The following is a 17759-nucleotide window of genomic DNA, read 5'->3' as shown; positions in this document are numbered from 1 at the left end:
TTTACAGTAAAGCATTTGTGGACATTTCAACGTGTATCACTTGTATCAGAACAAAGATTTGTTTGACTGTGTATGAATTTGCATCGGCTATGTGCCAAGCTGCAGAACACGTTGGACTATCTGATCTTCTGGCCTGCCCATGCATGTCGGAAATTTCCGGAAGGCGCCAAGGTCTCCTTGACTTTAATCTTTTGGACGAGATCACGCATAGCAGAAGGATTACAAGGCTTTCATCATAAGATCTGTAGTTGTGCTAGATTATTCTTGCTTGCCAACGAGAGAGATCTGCACCCATCGCACCTCCAGATCAAGTGCAAATCAGATAAATCAGAGCATCTGGAGGAATTGTAAAAGCCAACAGAATGCTTTCAGACAGGATGCGTTGGCAGGATGTTTACTGCGATCACAGCGACGACGACCCCTTCCCCAAAATGCTCGAGGAGGAACCAGACAATCTGCTGGGACCCTACGTTGCAACAGAGGTTGCCCTTGTGGAGAAGGTACAATCAACGAAAAACTTGATTGTCTGATGTCATCACCGAAATCACAACAGAGAGCAAGACCAGAATCTTACAGCACAGTGCAGGCCGCAAGTCCAGTGCCATTGTTGCACTCGCAAATACAGTTCATGTGCATGCTTAGCAGAGCACATCGCTGCTACCGACGCAGGCGCTGCGTTTTGCACAAGTGGGGCCGTCGGATCGTGTGCTGGATCTGGGATCCGGTGATGGCCGCCTCTGCGTAGCGGCTGTGCAGCAATTTGGCGCCGAAGCCGCTGTGGGCATTGAACTCGATGAGGACTTAGTGGAACTATCGCAGGCCAGGGCAGAGCAGTGCGGCGTCTCAGGTTCAGCTAGGTTCCTGTGCGCTGATCTCACTGCCCCTGCAGGAGCAGGCGCAACAGCAAATTCAATGCAAGGCAGTCCCACTCTGGTGATTGTGTTCCTGCTCCCTGAAGCCGAGCAGAAGTTCCAGGAGGTGCTGATGAGGCTGTACGATGCTGGTGCTCGCGTGCTGTCACTTGCTTTCGAGCTGGACAGGCTACAAGGGCTGCAACTGCGGAGGAAAGAGACACCGATGTATCTGTACAGCAAAGCCCCCATTTGATTGCAATACTGATGGCAGAACCTGTTTTCTTGAGATACTGTTAGCCCAAAGGAGGTTGGAAACTTCATCTACAAATCAGCATGGGAAGTGAGGTGCTCTGCATGGCTAGGTTTCGGGGTATCGACCCCAAACTAGTCAGCATTGAAGGGTGTTTGACGATGTGAAATGTTTTGTTTTTGTTTGAGAACAAAATGGCATTTATATGTCAGGAAAACAATCTAGGTGGTGAAGAATACAATTGCGCTCCTCAGAAATGGCAATGTCCCGACAGATAGTTTTCACGTTCGGACGATGCCTACGAAGATTGCAAACTGTATACAGTCTTGAAAGAATGACAGACTGCAATACGCATAGAACGTTGTGCAGCACAAATGTACCCTTTTGGTTTGGAGCACAAAAATCCTCACGACTGAGTTCAGTCGTTGCAGATCGGCAGCTGATGGCCCTTCAAGCAGCAAACATATGGCAATCTATTGCTGCATCACACAGCTTCTGCAGAGGCAGGAACTCCATAAAATATTTTCTTAGCGGTTCTTGCAATTGCAGCGTATGCCAGTCATGTTTGACGCTCACATAGCCCAGGATCGAAGGCAACAAGTAGCTAGCTTAGTAGGATGACGTGCCTAGCAACCACTAAAATTGTACATTTGGACAGGAGATGGAAGGTTTAGTGTGCACACGGGTGCTGCTTGTCACGCACAGGCCGCCAATGGGCCAGCTGTTGAGGAACCTGATGAGGGAGCAGTGGGGAGAGTTGTCAGATTCTTGCTAATAGGGACCATAGCCGCTGTCGCCCTCAAACTGGCACCAAGCATAGGTATGCTCCGTACTAGCAAAGCCATCTTCATGTGAGGAAGCGCTATCACATCACAGCAGCCAGGTTCATTTGGTACATTATGTTACAAGTGCCGGGTGTAATTTTCAGGTCTTTCCTAGGGTCACGAGGCTGTGTGTGGGGTACGCACAGGTGCGGGTAATGTAATTGGGGCAGTGAAGCTGCTGGAGGCAGACACATCCCTCATGCAGCGCACTGGGGCTGACAGGGTGCGCATGCTGGCCAAGTCTGAGTGGGGGCATGGGATTCTGCTGAGGGAAGGGGCGCCCGCAAAGCTGCTCGCCCTGCTTCATGAGGGCGCCGACCAAAGTGGGCATCCATCCTCCCCGCACCCTTTGCAGGTGGAAATTGTAGAGCATGGCGATGAGGTTCTTCACAGCAAGTCAAGCTAGTGTAGGTATCGTGCTGAAAGCAAGATATCTCTTGTTTCACTATTGCCCTTTTGTGGCAGGTGTGATCACAGCTGCTTTGAAGGCCTTGGACGCGCTCTGTGCTCAGTATGACGGCAGGGAAGCTCTTGTTCTGGCGGGTGGGTATATTGCTGATGTCACCACTTCCTCATACCATTACTCATTCTCTGAGGCAGTCATGCGTGCTCCTGTTGTCTCCTGAAAGAATTCATGTATTTGCAGGTGCTGTAGACAAAATACAGGAGGCATTTGATGGTTCCTGGGTGGAGAGCGAAGACGGACGAGAAACACTGGCACAGCTACTTGTTGCCCTTAAAGTCCAGCAGAACAATGTGGACTGATAGGGCAAAACCTGTCATGGCTGGATTCGGGCATGATGCAACAATCAGATATGCAGTGAGAGTAGCAATGGGACAGTAGCCACACTCGTCATGTATCGCAATTGTTGCAGAGAACTTGCGCAGGGCTGGCTGCGCTGCTGTAAAAACAAATGAAGCGCCTCATGCCTTCGGTGTTGGCAGTGCCGTACTGCGACAAAGATAAGCATTTTAGGATCATGATATCTTGCATACTCTGTTGCCCAATTGCCTTGGGCCTTCACACACTTGCCATCATAGGAGGGCACGATCTTGTCTGCTGCAATCTTCTACAACGTAATGTAATTTGTCGCGGCGGTGCTGTGCATCTAGGCAAGGCAAGTCTGTACAAAGCTGGTGCACACACCAGGGATCACATATAACTCACAGTGATGAAGCAAATATTCATGACACAAAGAGCCAATATTGTTTTTGTGTGAAAAGCGAGGCATCAATGGCTCTCTGCCTATCCAGCAGGCTGTGTCCATCAGCTTGAGTCCCGATGGGAACGCGAATAATCTTGGCACCGACGAGCCTATCGTGAAACAGTCGAGTTCTCACACCGCATCTAAAATAATATTTCACACGTCTGGAACAGTCCTAATGGATGCATTGTGGCAAAGTCCCCTTCCATTCGGTTGTGCCCCGACAGCTCGCAGGTAGACCTTCGAATGACTTTTCAAAAATTTCGCCTGTTTTGGCACGCCTTCCGTTGGCGGGAAAGGCCCCACAAATTTAATGTTGTGACAGAAACACCTGCCCATCCACACATCTGCGAGCATCTTGCGCATGGTGAAAGAGCCCACAGTCCTCTTTGAACACGAGGTCACGCATGCGACACCTCGAACCCATGACAGAGTAGCGCCGGGCCGCCAGTTGCCTTGCAACCTGTCTGCAGAAATATATTTGTTTGAGGGACCCTTTTTTCAGAAGATTGGGAATTCGTCCAGCGTACTGGAGCCAGCTGCAAAGTTATGAGATTTTGTCAGCACACTCCCCAGAATCCACTCTCGTTGGCGGAGAAGTCACCTGCTGAGGTGGTTTTCCTTCTGCCATCAGATCTGGATGCTGGCAAACATCGGCCAATTGCTCATGGCAGAGCCAGAGACCGCATTGGCTCAGTATGCATTGCCGAGTGCCAATATTTTAGCGCTTCACTTGGTGTTGCTGCACTAACATCTGCATGTTGTCACCAGGGCTTGAGCCATGAAGGCTCACTGGCAAACCCAGCCAGCAATCAGCAAAGGAAGAAGGGCTTGTTCAAGGGCTGGTTCTGTTGCTTCCATTCATCGGTGGTGACTGATGCTCCCTTGCATCTAGCGGTGCGCCAACCGAAAGACATCCTGACAGACTGGTAACCTCCTGGACACCCCTGCATTCCTGGACACCACAGTCTGCTTCTCTCCCCACCTAATGAATGGATTTGTGCTTGAATTGCAGTGTGACAATGTCAGCTCCAAAAGGGGTGGGACCAAACCGGCCCCAGTCAGTGTGCTTAACATCAATGTGGATTCCTCCACTCTGCGCAGCCCAAATGCTGACGCAGCGGCCCGCGACTTGGTGAGCCAGGCAGCATATGCTTTGAATGTCTGCACATAATTTCTAACGATTTTTTATGACAATGTCGACCACATGCTTGATACCCTAGCCAGAGCTGATATGCTGCTGCAGAGAGTTGTGGAGTGGGTCAGAACTGGGCCAATCAAGGAGCAGCCTCTCCCCCATACCAACTCCTTGGGTGAGTGCAAGACATACCTCGAGATTTATATGGTGCATCCTATTGTTCCATCACTGAAAAAGAATGTGGCCATCCGAACGGGTTGTTGACTCTTGCAGGGAGCCGGGCCACACAGATAGGCGAGCATGCAGAAGGTGAAGAGGAGTCCAATCAAATGCCCTCAGAGGCTGATGAAGCTTTGGCAGCAAGGTGGGCGCACACACTGATGACTGCGCTGCTTCCCAGAAACTTGCATCTTTTCCCACTGGCGCCCTCAGGCCCCTGCCGCCATGATATAGGTAGTACTGTACTTCAACTTGTCGCTGAGTGTTAAGTATGCTCCGCGCAGCGTCCGGGCGCAGCAATTCGCTCGCTACAACGCACTCAACTTGACACCGTCGGACGACAACTTCCAGTCGGTCTTCAGGGCAGCGCCGGATGCTACAACCAAGCCAGCCGCCCCAGACAAGGCGGACAAATGGTCCATCACCTACGAGGACATCTGCGCCGCGGCGTTGCCCGACACCAAGCCCACCGTAGGGGCTGCGCGCGAGACGAACGCAGATCTGTCAGCGCAGCAGCCGCATGCGAGGCCCGCCGGCTTGCCGCATGCAGACGCGGAAGGCGGCCGGGCGGCGGCTGCGGCTGAGCAGGTGCGCGCACATGGCGGCAGGCACCGGCGCAATGCGAGCCGGGACGAGGGCAGCTTCGAGGAAGTGCTGCGTCCGCTGTCGCTGCCGGCCACGCCGGCGCACGCGTCTGAGAAGGGGTACCTGTCGGGAAGCGATGACATCAGCGCGGACGAGGTCAGCGATGACGGTAGCACCAGCCTGGAGGACATGTCGGACGGCGAAATCCTGACCTCCAGCCCGCCCCTCGCGCTGCCCCGGCCAGCGCCCAAACCCACCGGCGACCCCCGGCTCTCGCTGCGCCTCTACAAGCTCGTGACCAGGTCAGCAATCCGCTCGACAACCGCCCTGGAATGCTCGAAGATACACGCGTGCAACACATGCACGTCTTAGTTTAGGAAATTACAGGGGACGGCTTGCAGCATTGACTGACACTAAACGAAGCCATGAGTCAGGTGCACTGCCTTAAGATCTCTTGCGAGTGAGTGCCAATATTGTTGCAAGTTTCTCTGCCAAAGAGGGTGAAAGCCAATGCATGCATGCAGGTCTGCGGAGGTGATGCGCACGCCGCCCAAGCGCACCAAGTCAAGCAAGCTCGGCGGCGCAGCCCGCCCCAGAGCCCCCTGGTGGCTGGGCTCCGCCAGCTCATCCCCGATCTCGCTCGCAGCCTCATCTCCCGCCGCGTCCGTTGCCCGGTCGGTGTCCCGGCTGTCCATGCGCCAGCCGCCGCCAATCGCGCGCCCCCCCTCCCCGAGCAATGAGCCGGCCGTGCCGGCCGCGCCGCGGCCAGGCCCGGGGCCGGCCGGCCCGACGGCTGGCGGCAGCAACGCGCACAGCGTGGCGTCGTACCTGTCCACCTTCCAGGCGGCTGCCGGGAAGGCGGCCCGGGAAGGGAACTCGCAAGACGCGGTGCGCGCCTATGTGGCGGTCGCTGGGCCGGGGCAGGCGGCGCAGCACGCGGCCGGCCACTCCGCAGCGCTGTCCGCCGCGGCCGCTCGCAAGAGCGCTGGCGATAAGGGGCCGCATGGGCTGCAGGAGCTGAAGCTGCAGCAGCTCATCACCCCCCTGGGTGATGCCAGCAACCGAAGCCCTCCAGCCGGCCCAGGTATCCTTTCCCTGGCTGGCTCACACTTGTGTCCTGTCTTGCTCACTTGCCTGGGAGTGCGGAACACCTTCATTCAATGATGCAAACGAGGGATTAATAAAGGTGGAGGAAGTGCTGCTGATCTTGCCAAAATGTCAATGATGACATCTAGTGGACAGACAGGCCAAGTGAGAAGGAACACATTTTTGAATGGAGTGGCTGCGGTCATGGCGCAGGCGGCTCGATCAGGGGCCTGCAATCTTCGGTTGGTAGCCAAGCGGCGGCACAGGCGCCGCGGTCAAACAAGAGACCCAGCCCCCCGAGCAGGCTGCCCCAATACCAGCGAGCGCCGGTGCAAGGTCAGCAACTCTTTGGCAGCGATTTCCCACATTCTTTACTAATGATGAGATTACGGATATCCCTTCATATACAGATATCCCTTCCTCATAACCTGAGGAAATATAGGATGTTTTCTTCTGTCTATGGGCGAGCTAGGGCTCATGCTTCTGCTGCGGCGTGCATATAATAACTGCTGTCAGCCAATGAGTCAGCCAAAATCCTCTCTTTTGTACTTCTCTCATCAGGATTCTGTGGGTCACTGCTGGGTCAATTTTCAGCAGTGTGCACCATTGCCTGATAGGTGGCGCAGGACGGAGGGACATGGAACGCCCCATTATCAACACCTCCCTGCCCCCAGCGCCGGTCAGGGGAGGCGCAACATCGAGCACAAGGGACCTCGACCGAAAGTCCACCCCCGCCCGCCAGATGTTTGCGATCATCTCCGACGCCATCACTGCCGCCAACGAGGCCATGAACTCCCAGCCATCCGTTTCGCGCACCACAGCAGGTGGGCACAATAGAAACCCGCCACAGCCCACACTGGCAGCTCACTTGCCTTCAGTGGTGCCGCTGCATGCGTGTCACAGGTTCCAAGGTGGAATAAATCCCAAGCAGACTCTGCGAGTCACCATGACACCATGTATTTGGGCGCTCATAAGTCATGAAGTGATGTGGTGCATATGCTGCATAGGGATCTCCATTCAGGAGTGCATGGATTGTGATTGCAGGTCCATCGGCAGGAGTGGGCGCAGGGGGAGTTGAGGCGCCGGCTGCGGCTGCACCGGCAGCTGCCCGGCTGGGTTCCGGGCAGCTGGGCAGGAGGGCCTCTCAGCGGCCCTCGCCGGTGCTGCCAAGGCAGGCCGCACTGGCGCCGGCATCGCGTCTGGCCCTGCCTGCTGCCCCGCACCTGACCGGGCTCACCTCCATCCCCAAGCTGGGCGGTGGGGCCGCCGGCGCCACTGGCAGCCTGAGGACCAACAGGTAACGCCCAAGTGCCCTAAATCTGTAAGAACTCAAATGATGCATTCTCTGCCTTGCTACGTGCTCGTCTCTGACAAGCGCTCCTGATGCCCTCATATACTTACAGTATGTATGAATAAATGGTACAACTGAGAGTTCGCAAGGCGTTGGCAAAATTTCTGCTTCTTGCACAATTTGGGCCTGGGCTTGGGTGCTGGGAGTGTCCCAAATAGGTGCCATTGGGGGGGAGCGAGATCGATCCCTGAGCATAATTGTGATTGCTCGGCAGGATCACAAACATGGGCCCTCCGCCGCCGAGGGTGCCGGCGAGTAGCCGGCTGCCGGGACCCCCCGGTCAGCTGCCGGGTCCCCTCAGCCGGCTGCCGGGACCCCCCGGCCGGCACCCGGCGCCCCCCACCCACATCCCCGGCAGCCGCCTCCCCGTCCCGCCCGGCAAGCCGCCGCGCTCGCCGCTGGCCGGCACCAGGGCGGCCTCTGCAGCTGCCCTGGAGCTGCCACACCGCGCGGGTCATTACCTGCCAGGTGCTGGCGCCTCCTGAAACCTTCATTGTCTTTGCTCTGTGCCATGATCTGCTTTATTGCTATTGTTCTCCTCCGTCCACTTCTGCTTCGTATGCTCTGCAGCCATGTTGACACTGTCGTAGCTACCTGCCAGGTGCTGGGGCCTCAAGACCCCGTCTCTTTGCTCAATGCTTGATCTGATTTATTGCTAAATTTCTAATCCGTCCCCTTCTCCTTCGGATGCTAGGGTGCAAGTATGTTCACAGTCGTACCTACTGTCCACATGACCTTAGTTTAGAGCACTAGATCATCAACATTGGGCCGTTCGTACATTGTTGCATGCTTTGATAGGCTTTGTCAGTCACGTGTGACTCAGCAATCTCCTTGCATGTGGAAATGATGGGTGGTTCTTGTGTGCTGCCACAGTCGGTGTGCCGCTGCACGTCGGCATGCTGCATGCGAGTCAGGCGGCAGGCGACGCGCTGTCAGCGCCCAACACCGGCCGCTCGGCCGCTTACTACACCCCCAGAGAGGCGCTCACCCCTCGAGACTCATCCATTAAGGCACGCACCTCATATCAGTTTCCAGCATAGTGTAGTCAGCCAGAGACTCTACTTCGCCTCATCCACAGTTGGAGCTCATCAGAGTGAAGCTAGCCAGAGATTCTGCTTCCCCTCACACCCAATTGGAGCCGGCTCACTCCTGCAAAAGATACGGGACATCCAAGCCTGCCAATATGCCACAGTAGTATTGCAAGGGCATTATGGCTTAGAGGTGCACATTCTCGAGCGTATGATCTGTAGAGTTTAAATCTTGATGTCAAACATGGTTGAAGTTGTGTGTGTAGATGGACGGCGCGTCGCCTCCTTGGACCCCCACAGGCTTCCACACCTCTCGGGAGGACCTTCTCAACAGCAATGCAGCCACTGAAGAAGGTGAGCAGAATCCAAGTGTTTCCTCAAGGGTGCCACTAAGCATTGAAGCACTTCATCAAGTGATCTAGTGGCAAATTATTAGTTTGCGTCATTGCCTTTGCATACGGGGTTGGCTGGCTTGCCTGGTGTGGGGCATGCAGAAGGCCATCTTTGCGTATTTGGCTGGCATGCCTCTTCATTCATTGATGGAGAGCAGAGATGGGCGCCCGCTGTGACTTCAGGGAAAGAGGAATGCAGAAACCAAGGCAGAGCAAGGGCCAGAGATGAGAGGAAGGGCTGCCTCGCAAGCGCAAATCATGCAACACAAGAAAAAATGATCACCCGGCCCAGGAGCACGGAGTCTGAATCCTTAATAAAATCAGAGAGATGTGAACTTATCGTGCGTGCAGAGTGCGCGGCGGAGGCGCATTCGCGGCACCTGCGCGCCTTGGTGGAGAGTCTGGCAAGCGAGGAGCGCGGCCTTTTCAGCCCCCTCGACGGCGGCCCCAAGCGTCCGGTCGCACGTCGGCTGCACAATGACGGCCCTGGACGCGCGCAGCCACCGACAGAGCCGACGGCACAGGTGGGCTTCTCTGTATGTCCACCAGTGCTCATAGAAGCCTTGCAAAGTTCATACTAAGGTGGGGCTATGCGGCACCAGGGCTCAGAAACATATCAAACACACCACCCAGCTCGCAGCTTAGGTGGGCTTTGGTGACTATCTGCCAGCGATCACAAGAAGCATCAGCGGTCAAAAGTGGCTGGAGAGAGATGAATATACTGCGTTGACAGAGGTGCAGCAAGCTTCCCTTTGTCCCTGCCCGGCAGGACAATCTCCTTTCAATTCGACAAATGTCGCCCTTCTGACATGCACTTGCTACTTGCTACAGCATCCCTGTCTGAAGCAGCTGAAGAAAGATTGCTTAATGGCGCGCAGGCCGTTACTGCCGCAGGCTTCATGAGCGCTGACAGCGTTGCCCAAATGGATGTGGACAATGGAATTGTGAACACAATGTTCAACATCAGCAGATCTCCCAGTGAGAAGAGCTCCTCGGGTGACTGCGATGCTCCTGCCTTCAGAAACCCGCTCTACAGCAACCGGGGCTCACCAAGCAGTTGACCGGACCAATCAGCAGGCACATTATGAATAAGAGAAGGCATCCACCGCTGGATAAGCACATTTTGTGGTCTGATCTGGTGAATTCTGAGCAGAGACCTGCTGCCTCGAGCAACCAGGGAGCAGCATTGCTGCATGCGGTTGCATCAGAAGGTTTGGCACGGTTGCTGTATTGCTGCATCTCTTTTTGACTTCTCTTCAGCCTGAGTCTGGTATTCGTTCATGCTCAATTTTTCTCCCAGCCGAGATCTCTAGAGAGACTGCACTTCATTAAATGATGAGCATGTGCACCTGTTGGAAATAGTGTCAATAAATGCAATAAGGTTGCGTTGCCATGTGTACATATTGTGGCAGACTTTGAGCTGTAAAACAGCCAGGTTGTGTCTGCTATGAGATCAAGCTGCAAGTCTTTTGTTACAAATGTCTCTCTCGAGCCAGACGTGAAGAACAAATCCTGCAAACTCTCACATGCGAGCACACATGTCCTGCATGGTTGACATTCAGGAATTGTAGAGCATCACTGGCACCCAAGCTTGCACTGATGCTGATCCTACTAGAGCTACTTGTCCTAATCTAGATTAGGTGTAGATCTACACCTTGTCAAAAATGTGGCAATTCTGCCGGCTGCAGAAATTCTGCAGCAGAATATTTGCTCATTCACACCCTTACTATACGTTGAATAGAACACAGGAGCGGGGTCACAGAGCAATCCTGCAAGGATACTGCAACACACATGATCGCTCTGAAAAATTCCCCATCTGGACTTTTGATCCATGCAGAGCTCGTAAAATTACCATGTGATCTGCTATCAGAATTTGCCATTCACATTGCCCGCATCTCCCACTCACCAACTGCTCAAATCACAGGAGTGACTCCAGCAGTCCTAAGGCCATTTCCAGCATCTGCTCAAAAATTTGACCATCCTCTCCGCCTCCAACCATCCAGATTGCGCCCCAAGGGGAGCGCTTTAGAAGCTTCTTCTTTCGTATACTTCCCCTGTACACCATCTGCACTCCATTCAACCACCCAGATTACACGCTATGAACCCCCTGTACATGGGGTTTAGGCCTGATGGCCAGCGCCATCCATTGTGGGGCGCCTCTATGCAATCCCCATCCTCTGAGCCTTCCGACCATCCAAATAGCAAGCCTGGCCAGGGGGACCCTAGGTTTCGGGCCCCCGTTGCAAGGGGTCTAGGACGGCTGGCCAGCGCCATTGGGGGGCGCCTCAAAGCGGCCTACATCTTCTGTAAAACCCAACTACCCAGATCACAAACCTAGCAATCCTGAGGTTTGGCCCTTCTTTGCTAGGACTGCTGGGATTTTGTGCGCCTCTATGCCCTTTGGACCCCTCATCGGGAGGGGTCTAGGACTGCTGCACAGCGTGCACGGCCTCAGCAGCGCCGTTATAGAGGGCCTCAATGCGGTCTACGTCCTGCTTGGAGCCGAGGAAGATGGGGCAGCGCTCGTGGATCTTGCCAGGCTGCAGGTCCAGCACGGGTCCACTGCCGGTGATCGCGCGGCCGCCACCATTTTCCACCAGGAATGCCATCGGATTGCCCTGCGCAGCATCAGTCTTGGGGTGAATTCAAGAACTTAATCACCATTTCTGATGGTTTTCACAACCCAAATCATTCCACTTAGGGCTGATCTGATGCATGACTCTGGTTCTTTAAATTAACGCTTAGAATGAACGCCGTCGGATTGCCCTGCGCGCAGCACAACGCACCGCATGTCTCACTCTGCTCCATGTGATCTATGATCACACCATTTTACTACGGTTGTATTCTTGCTGCATGATGTTATTTTGCAAGGCAGCTCTTTCCCCTTGATCTCTGACGCTCGCGCTGCCTGTTCATTCACAGGAGAAAGCAGTTCCTGCCAATCCATTGAGTTCTGGTAAATTAGAGGTTGGGGTTGGAAGCAGTGGGAGATCCAAGCTGCAAGCTGCACCGCTGAAAGGTTGCATGCACTTCTGCACTGTGGCATTTGGTGGAATTATTGGGGGCGGGGTGAAAGCAGGAGATAGCAGTCAGCTTGCCTCGTAGAGCAGGCGCAGCTTGCCGGTGTTGGTCTTGGAGTCTGCGGGGTACATGAAGACTCCGCCGTAGAGCAGCGTTCGGTGCACGTCGGCCACCATGCTGCCCACGTAACGCAGACTCTTGGGGTCGCCCCCCTTTGCCGGCTGCTTGCACTCCTTCACAAACCTGCGCCATGGTGCAGGCAGATCTTTGATCACCGGATCATCTGGAAGATAGTAGTAAACAGCATGCAAGGCGCTCTGCACTGGAAGATGCCCTGGCATTATGGGGTTATAGTGCTGGAATCAAAGCACTGGCTGCACTGTGCCATTCACCGGCAGACCCGGCCTTACCTCAACAAATAGATACAAGACATGGCACAAATGACACATAAGTCACATCAAGCAGCAACACTTTCGTATGGAAAATGCGAGCGAGTTGTTCCTGGCCACAGAATCCATGCGATTGAGCCAGCTGCACCCCAAATAAGCTAGAATCTGCAGGAAAGCCACCCTCTCTGTACGAGGAGCACCTGTCTTCTTCAATAGAGGGAAAGAAAGGCAGAGAGAGACAGCAAGACTGATCAGGTGCTAACTACAAGAAACAACATGAACATGACAGGAGACTCACTGCGAGGTGGGGGCGTCCCATAGCACAGAGTTGCCCTCGTTGATGGAGTAGATCTTGCCGCTGTTAGGCACGTGGAGGGCAGGGGATAAGAGCACGAACTCTCCCAGGGAGGGGTCCAGCGTGAAATGGGTGGGGGGCCCGCCCACAGATATCACCATTGAGCAGCTGCTGCCATAGAGGCAGTAGCCAGCCGCCACCAGCTCCCGCCCGGGCTGCACAGAAGCGGTTGATGCTGCAAGGTTCAGCAAAGTCTGTAGCAGCATGTGCGTCAATTCTGACTCGAAGAAGGGGGCTTCATCAGAAGTCAGAAACAGTGCTCGAGGCAGGAAGCAGGTTGTGGGTTCACATCTGGGTACAAACGCAGGAAGGAGCGCACCCGCAAGACGTTTCTGACAGAGGCGGGTTCGTCGGCGGGCTTTTTGAAGATGCCATAGATGGTGCCGATGGACACGCCGCAGTCAATGTTGGATGAGCCGTCCAGCGGGTCAAAAACCACGCTGTAGTCACCCCCGCCCTCTATCAGAATCTCCTCATCGATTTCTTCGCTCACCTGCACAGAGCATGACCACCTTCCAATCACCTCAATATAAATTACACGATTATCATTTTCAGGCCATGCATTGCCTGCCAGAGGCAAAGTGAGTGCCTGTAGTCACATAAATTCTCCTGATAGCAACAAATGCGCCGTGTTACTTGCTGGACAATTTAATTGGACTGCAAGGGGCATGGCAAGCTCAAAATTGGATTAGAAAGAGCCTGCATGGGCAAGCATGGCAAGAAAGGGGCTTGGGTGAGAGGGGTCACACCAGAACAGAGCACTGCCCGCAGCGCTTCAGAACATTGATGAAGACTTCATTCGCCAGCACATCCAGCTTCTTCTGATCCTCTCCCTGGTGTCAACAAACAGGCGCACACTCAAACAATCTCCGTTTTTATTCCTCTCTGGAGTGCAGCGAGAAGCGGTCTTGCTGCATGACATGCAATGTGCAGCAACGCAGGCCATGCATGAGCATGACAGCATGCATGCATTGAGCAGATGGAGGCTGAGCCATCTCACCTGAACATTCCCACTGCCTGCCAGCCCCAGAATGCCGGCCAGTCCAGCCTGAAAGGGGACAAGGGCACAAAGCTCACAACTTTAGTACAGAGCTCTGTGCACAAGTTGTAAGGCCAACTTGCACATATATAAAAAGTAGAGCCGCATCAGGCTTACTTTGCGCACAGCAGACTCCACATATTTGCATGCCACGCAGATGGCGTTCAGAAGAATTGAAAGGTTTCCTCGTGCGTTGGGCGCCTGCAGCATGGTGACCAACCCAGTGAGCATTAGATAGTATATGCTTTGCATCTCGCAGATCTTTAAACATGCCAAGCAATAGAACAGTCTGACACGATATACAAGGGGATTCTTGAAGCTTGGGAAAGTGGACGATAAAGTATAGAAATAAGATCGCAAGCACCGAACGGTCACCTTGATCTGCTGCTGCGTCAATATCCATTGCGTCAATGTTATGGGATCTGTTCTCCCGATGTCTGACTCATGCATCACCATTGTTGGCGTCAAAATTGAGCCAAATTCCTCACCTAGAAATGCAAGCACTGCATCCTCGTCAGCAGGCCTTGGTACACAATATGGGAGCCCGGAAAAAATGATCTGCACTTGGTGCTTAGCAAGAAAGCACTTTATGCATCATACTGCATTGCTGTGAGGGGTCTATCCAGCTTAGCATGCACTATTTTAGCTCACCGACAATAGAGATGGCGACGAACCTCCCCAGAATATTTTGAGCGAGATTAGGACTCTTTTGCGGAAAATTACTTGTTAGCAGAAACGTACAGAAGCAGAGTTTTGCAAGTAAGTATTTTTTCAACCAAAAGTGACAGAGAAGGTGGACACAGATGGCAGTTGCAGGGTTTGGAGATAAACCCTATTCTGAAGCGAGATCCTTTGAGAATGCCGAGCGCGTGTTTGCGTTTTCACTTTGCAAAGGACTTTTCTGACCATGCTGACTGCCAGATCTATCAGCGCAGCAGGCTTTTGCCTCGCCCCGGCCCACCAGCGCACTGCCACGAAATTCAGGATCTCCACAGGTCGATGCCTTTCCTTTGCATCGGGATATTGTATCAGTCGACATGGCCAATCCTGCGTATCATGCGGCAGTATTGTGTCACTAAATCTGGTCGTGGATGTCCGCTCAAGGCAACGTCGCAGGTTCACAGAGGTTGCCATCAGCGCTGAGTGTATGAGTGCTGTGCAGGAGGCAGCAAGAGGGCAAGGCACACCACGCTTGCTGTGACAAGCAAGCTTGTTTTGGTTCCAACAGGTAATTATTCTGTTCCCTATGTGAAGATATTGATGAGTGCTATCAGATCCGAGCTCATCAGTTTCCATCATTCACCAAGCGCTGACGGCGTTTCCAGCTGAATCTGAATCCAAGGTGACTTGCTTTTATCTTTCTCTGACTGGTTTTGATGGGTGCCGGATGGTCTTGTGCAGGTGATGGCAGCACAAAACACCTGGAGGAGCCTGTAAGTCTGCCTGAGGAGATCGAACTGAAGGATGGAGTCTTTGAAGTTGGGAGGGAGGAGCCTGCCGACGTCGTGATCCCTATTCCCACAGTGTCTGGCCGCCACGCCCTTCTCAGGATCAGTGCGTCTCTCAGTTTTCCCTTCCACAGACATCATGCCGCATGTGTGCAGGCGGTTTCAAAGATGTTAACAGAGCATCATTTGTAATCATTGTTGTATGACGCGCACTTGCAAGGCAGCCGCTCCTCTCATCTTCCAGCACTCGCCCTGCCTTGATGTGTGCAATTTTCTTTCTCTAACAAGATCAGGTTGAGGGAGGATTGCAGCTCTGAGAGACGCACATGCATGTCCATGCAGCTGGCACAAAGGTGCAGGTGACAGATCTGGGGTCCACTAACGGCACCTACCTGGATGAAGAGGAGCTGCCCACAAACCGTGCAGCAGAAGTGTACGTCGGCTCCAGAATCACCTTTGGTAAGTCACCCGACAAGACTAGTCCCTGTACTTCTTGCGCTCTTAGAGAGCCCAGTCGAAAGGAGTCCTGACTCAGCTTTTGAATATTGCATATGAGCAGAGCTAGGGCTCATGCATTGTGAAGAGCCATTGTGTGCCTGCCATTTCCTCGCGCATATGGGGACATTGCTGGCGACTTCCTATGGACCCATGATAATAGATGATGCAGACATGCAAGACAATGCTGAAAAGGTAAAAGGACCTGCCTGGCATGTACATCAGCTATGTAAAGTCCTGCTGTGCTATGCAAATGCAGGTGACGCATCACTGGCCATGTTTGAGCTCGTGGAGAGGCCGGAAGATGTCACTGATGTTGCTGCGGATACAGAGCAAGAGAATGTTGTGAGCGTTTGATGCTCCCAGCAAACTGATGCATGAGAAGCTGAAGATTGTGAGGGTGAGGGGAGTGGGGAGTGGGAGCAGAACGATAGAGGAGCGGTTGATCAGATTTGTATTTACTTTTCATAGGATGCGCTTGGTGTAGCAGATGTGATCCCCTAGGCGAGGGAGTTGTTTATTGGGGGCGCTGTGACTTCCTCATTGGCTGCTTCCTTTGCAGGAAGGTTGTCTGTGTGCAGCAAGGTCTAGAAGGAACAGTTTGATCTCCTTTGTTACTGCCGCACATGGGTCCACAAAGGATTCCCTTGTCTCTTGGTTGGGGTCTTGGAGCCTGTAACATCTGCTGGCATATGCAAAGCTCAATTCTTGGCAGCTAAACTTGCTGCTGGGCTGAGGCGAGATGGCTCTGGGCTAAAAAAATGGAATGGTTTATGGCATGAAGGGACTTGCGATCATTTGATGTGTATTCATCTAGTCTCATCTGATATTCCACTGGTTATAAGCATGATCACTGATGGGCGTGCCACTCGAATGCCATCATGCAGTACCTTCAGAGCGCCAGCCTGGATTTTTCCAAACACAGAGTGGCTGGCCCTCCGGGATGGCGTCTGAGTTCTGCTTGTCCATGGGCCACAGCTGTTGCACATGATTTGCAGGACCAAATTTTCCATGGATTTAGCAGGAATGCATAGGCTCCAGGCATCAGCGTGGCCTGTCCCTTCCAGAGACCAACAGGTGGAGCCAGGGACAGCAGTTCAGCTGGGAGGCTGCTGCATGAGCGCGCATGCATGCATTCTTGGCACAGGATACAATTCCAAGGTTAGGCAGATTTGGGAATCTGTCCGCATCACGCTCGCCGAAGGCAATAAATATGCAACACTTGTGTGCCAAGATCTAGCAACTACACAGCAAACCACCGCAGCAGAACTTGGCTTTCGAGAGCGCAAAGGACACTATTCGGCCTTGTCTAGGACGTGAAACCAGGTGAGGCATCATATGGTTTTGTACCTCGTCGGGTACTTCCGTGTAGTGCGTTCAACACTCACACTCTTCAGTATCTGCAGGATGTTCGATACAGATTCGGACGCTGCCCTGATCGGCTTGGCAGACTCAAATTGGGACCCAAAGCCAGTAGCAATGCCAGAGTCAGTTTGGGCACAGATCGCCAAGTACATGTCGTTGCGTGAGTGGGCCAGAGTTTCAGGGACCTGCAAAATTACAATGACGGTCAAGCTGGAGTTTATGGAGATCACAGATCAAGTTTCCACGTCAGGTGCCTGGGTTTTCATCTTCCAAAGTTGCCATTTTTCAAACGCATGCGCACTGACTGTTGCATGCTGAGTGCAATGAACCACGTTCGTTGTGTCTGTGACCTTCATGCTCATTGTCACTGAGGGAAATTGGCATGCTGCAGGTCTCTCATGGGCATGCAAGAGGCTAGACAATGTCAGGAAGCTTCACCTGCAGAATACTGGGGCTGTAACATCCATGGCAAACTCCCATCTTCCACGGCTGAGGCTCCCTCGGCTTCAGTGGCTCGAGATCAACATGCCAGATGCCCTTGGCCAAGAAAATGCTTGGTTCACATGGTGTCTTGCGCAAGATCCAAATCTGATGGTGCTGTCATGCAGAGTCAAGAAGATGACCTGGTTTCCAGCGCTGTTCTGTTTGAAGCACCTGGATCTGAGTCTTGAGATCCTAGATGCTGCTGCTGCTGCTGTCTGCAAAGCACTTGCCT

At 53.4% G+C, this 17759-nt stretch overlaps 3 protein-coding genes across 3 annotated transcripts; 2 read left to right on the top strand and 1 right to left on the bottom strand.

Moving 5' to 3' along the window:
• Positions 1-377: 377 nt before the first annotated feature.
• On the top strand, positions 378-9993 carry COCSUDRAFT_44121 (hypothetical protein; the record flags this gene model as incomplete). The annotated part of the gene is made up of 20 exons (XM_005644654.1): positions 378-500; positions 670-847; positions 890-1003; positions 2075-2251; positions 2394-2471; positions 2575-2684; positions 3905-4030; positions 4149-4268; positions 4380-4446; positions 4545-4635; positions 4775-5377; positions 5600-6159; positions 6375-6497; positions 6788-6985; positions 7206-7458; positions 7727-7980; positions 8386-8402; positions 8807-8894; positions 9284-9456; positions 9811-9993. 20 exons carry the CDS (start codon positions 378-380, stop codon positions 9991-9993), a joined length of 3636 nt encoding a protein of 1211 aa, XP_005644711.1.
• Positions 9994-11355: 1362 nt separating this feature from the next.
• COCSUDRAFT_54417 (fructose-1, 6-bisphosphatase) lies at positions 11356-14507 on the bottom strand (the record flags this gene model as incomplete). Its single annotated transcript, XM_005644653.1, has 9 exons — positions 14411-14507; positions 14112-14224; positions 13854-13937; positions 13698-13745; positions 13447-13530; positions 13017-13190; positions 12641-12852; positions 12031-12196; positions 11356-11550 (listed from the first exon to the last, which is right to left on the bottom strand). Exons 2-9 carry the CDS (start codon positions 14190-14192, stop codon positions 11356-11358), a joined length of 1044 nt encoding a protein of 347 aa, XP_005644710.1. The 5' UTR covers positions 14193-14224; positions 14411-14507.
• Positions 14508-14631: 124 nt separating this feature from the next.
• COCSUDRAFT_67514 (SMAD/FHA domain-containing protein) lies at positions 14632-16460 on the top strand. The gene is made up of 5 exons (XM_005644652.1): positions 14632-14731; positions 14899-14964; positions 15138-15290; positions 15527-15643; positions 15939-16460. Exons 1-5 carry the CDS (start codon positions 14644-14646, stop codon positions 16034-16036), a joined length of 522 nt encoding a protein of 173 aa, XP_005644709.1. The 5' UTR covers positions 14632-14643; the 3' UTR covers positions 16037-16460.
• Positions 16461-17759: the final 1299 nt, after the last annotated feature.

Source organism: Coccomyxa subellipsoidea (assembly GCF_000258705.1).
Source record: "Coccomyxa subellipsoidea C-169, whole genome shotgun sequence".
Classification (NCBI taxonomy): domain Eukaryota; kingdom Viridiplantae; phylum Chlorophyta; class Trebouxiophyceae; family Coccomyxaceae; genus Coccomyxa; species Coccomyxa subellipsoidea.
The sequence above is the reverse complement of the archived record's forward strand: the minus strand, read 5'-3'. Positions and strand labels throughout refer to the sequence as shown.

Bases quoted from the DNA above. Each gene is read 5' to 3' on its own strand.
- COCSUDRAFT_67514 (XM_005644652.1), top strand. From the start codon at position 14,644: ATGCTGACTGCCAGATCTATCAGCGCAGCAGGCTTTTGCCTCGCCCCG. The intron at 14,732-14,898 runs GTCGATGCCTTT...AGTGCTGTGCAG, and splicing joins GAAATTCAGGATCTCCACAG to GAGGCAGCAAGAGGGCAAGG. The intron at 14,965-15,137 runs GTAATTATTCTG...GGTCTTGTGCAG, and splicing joins GCTTGTTTTGGTTCCAACAG to GTGATGGCAGCACAAAACAC.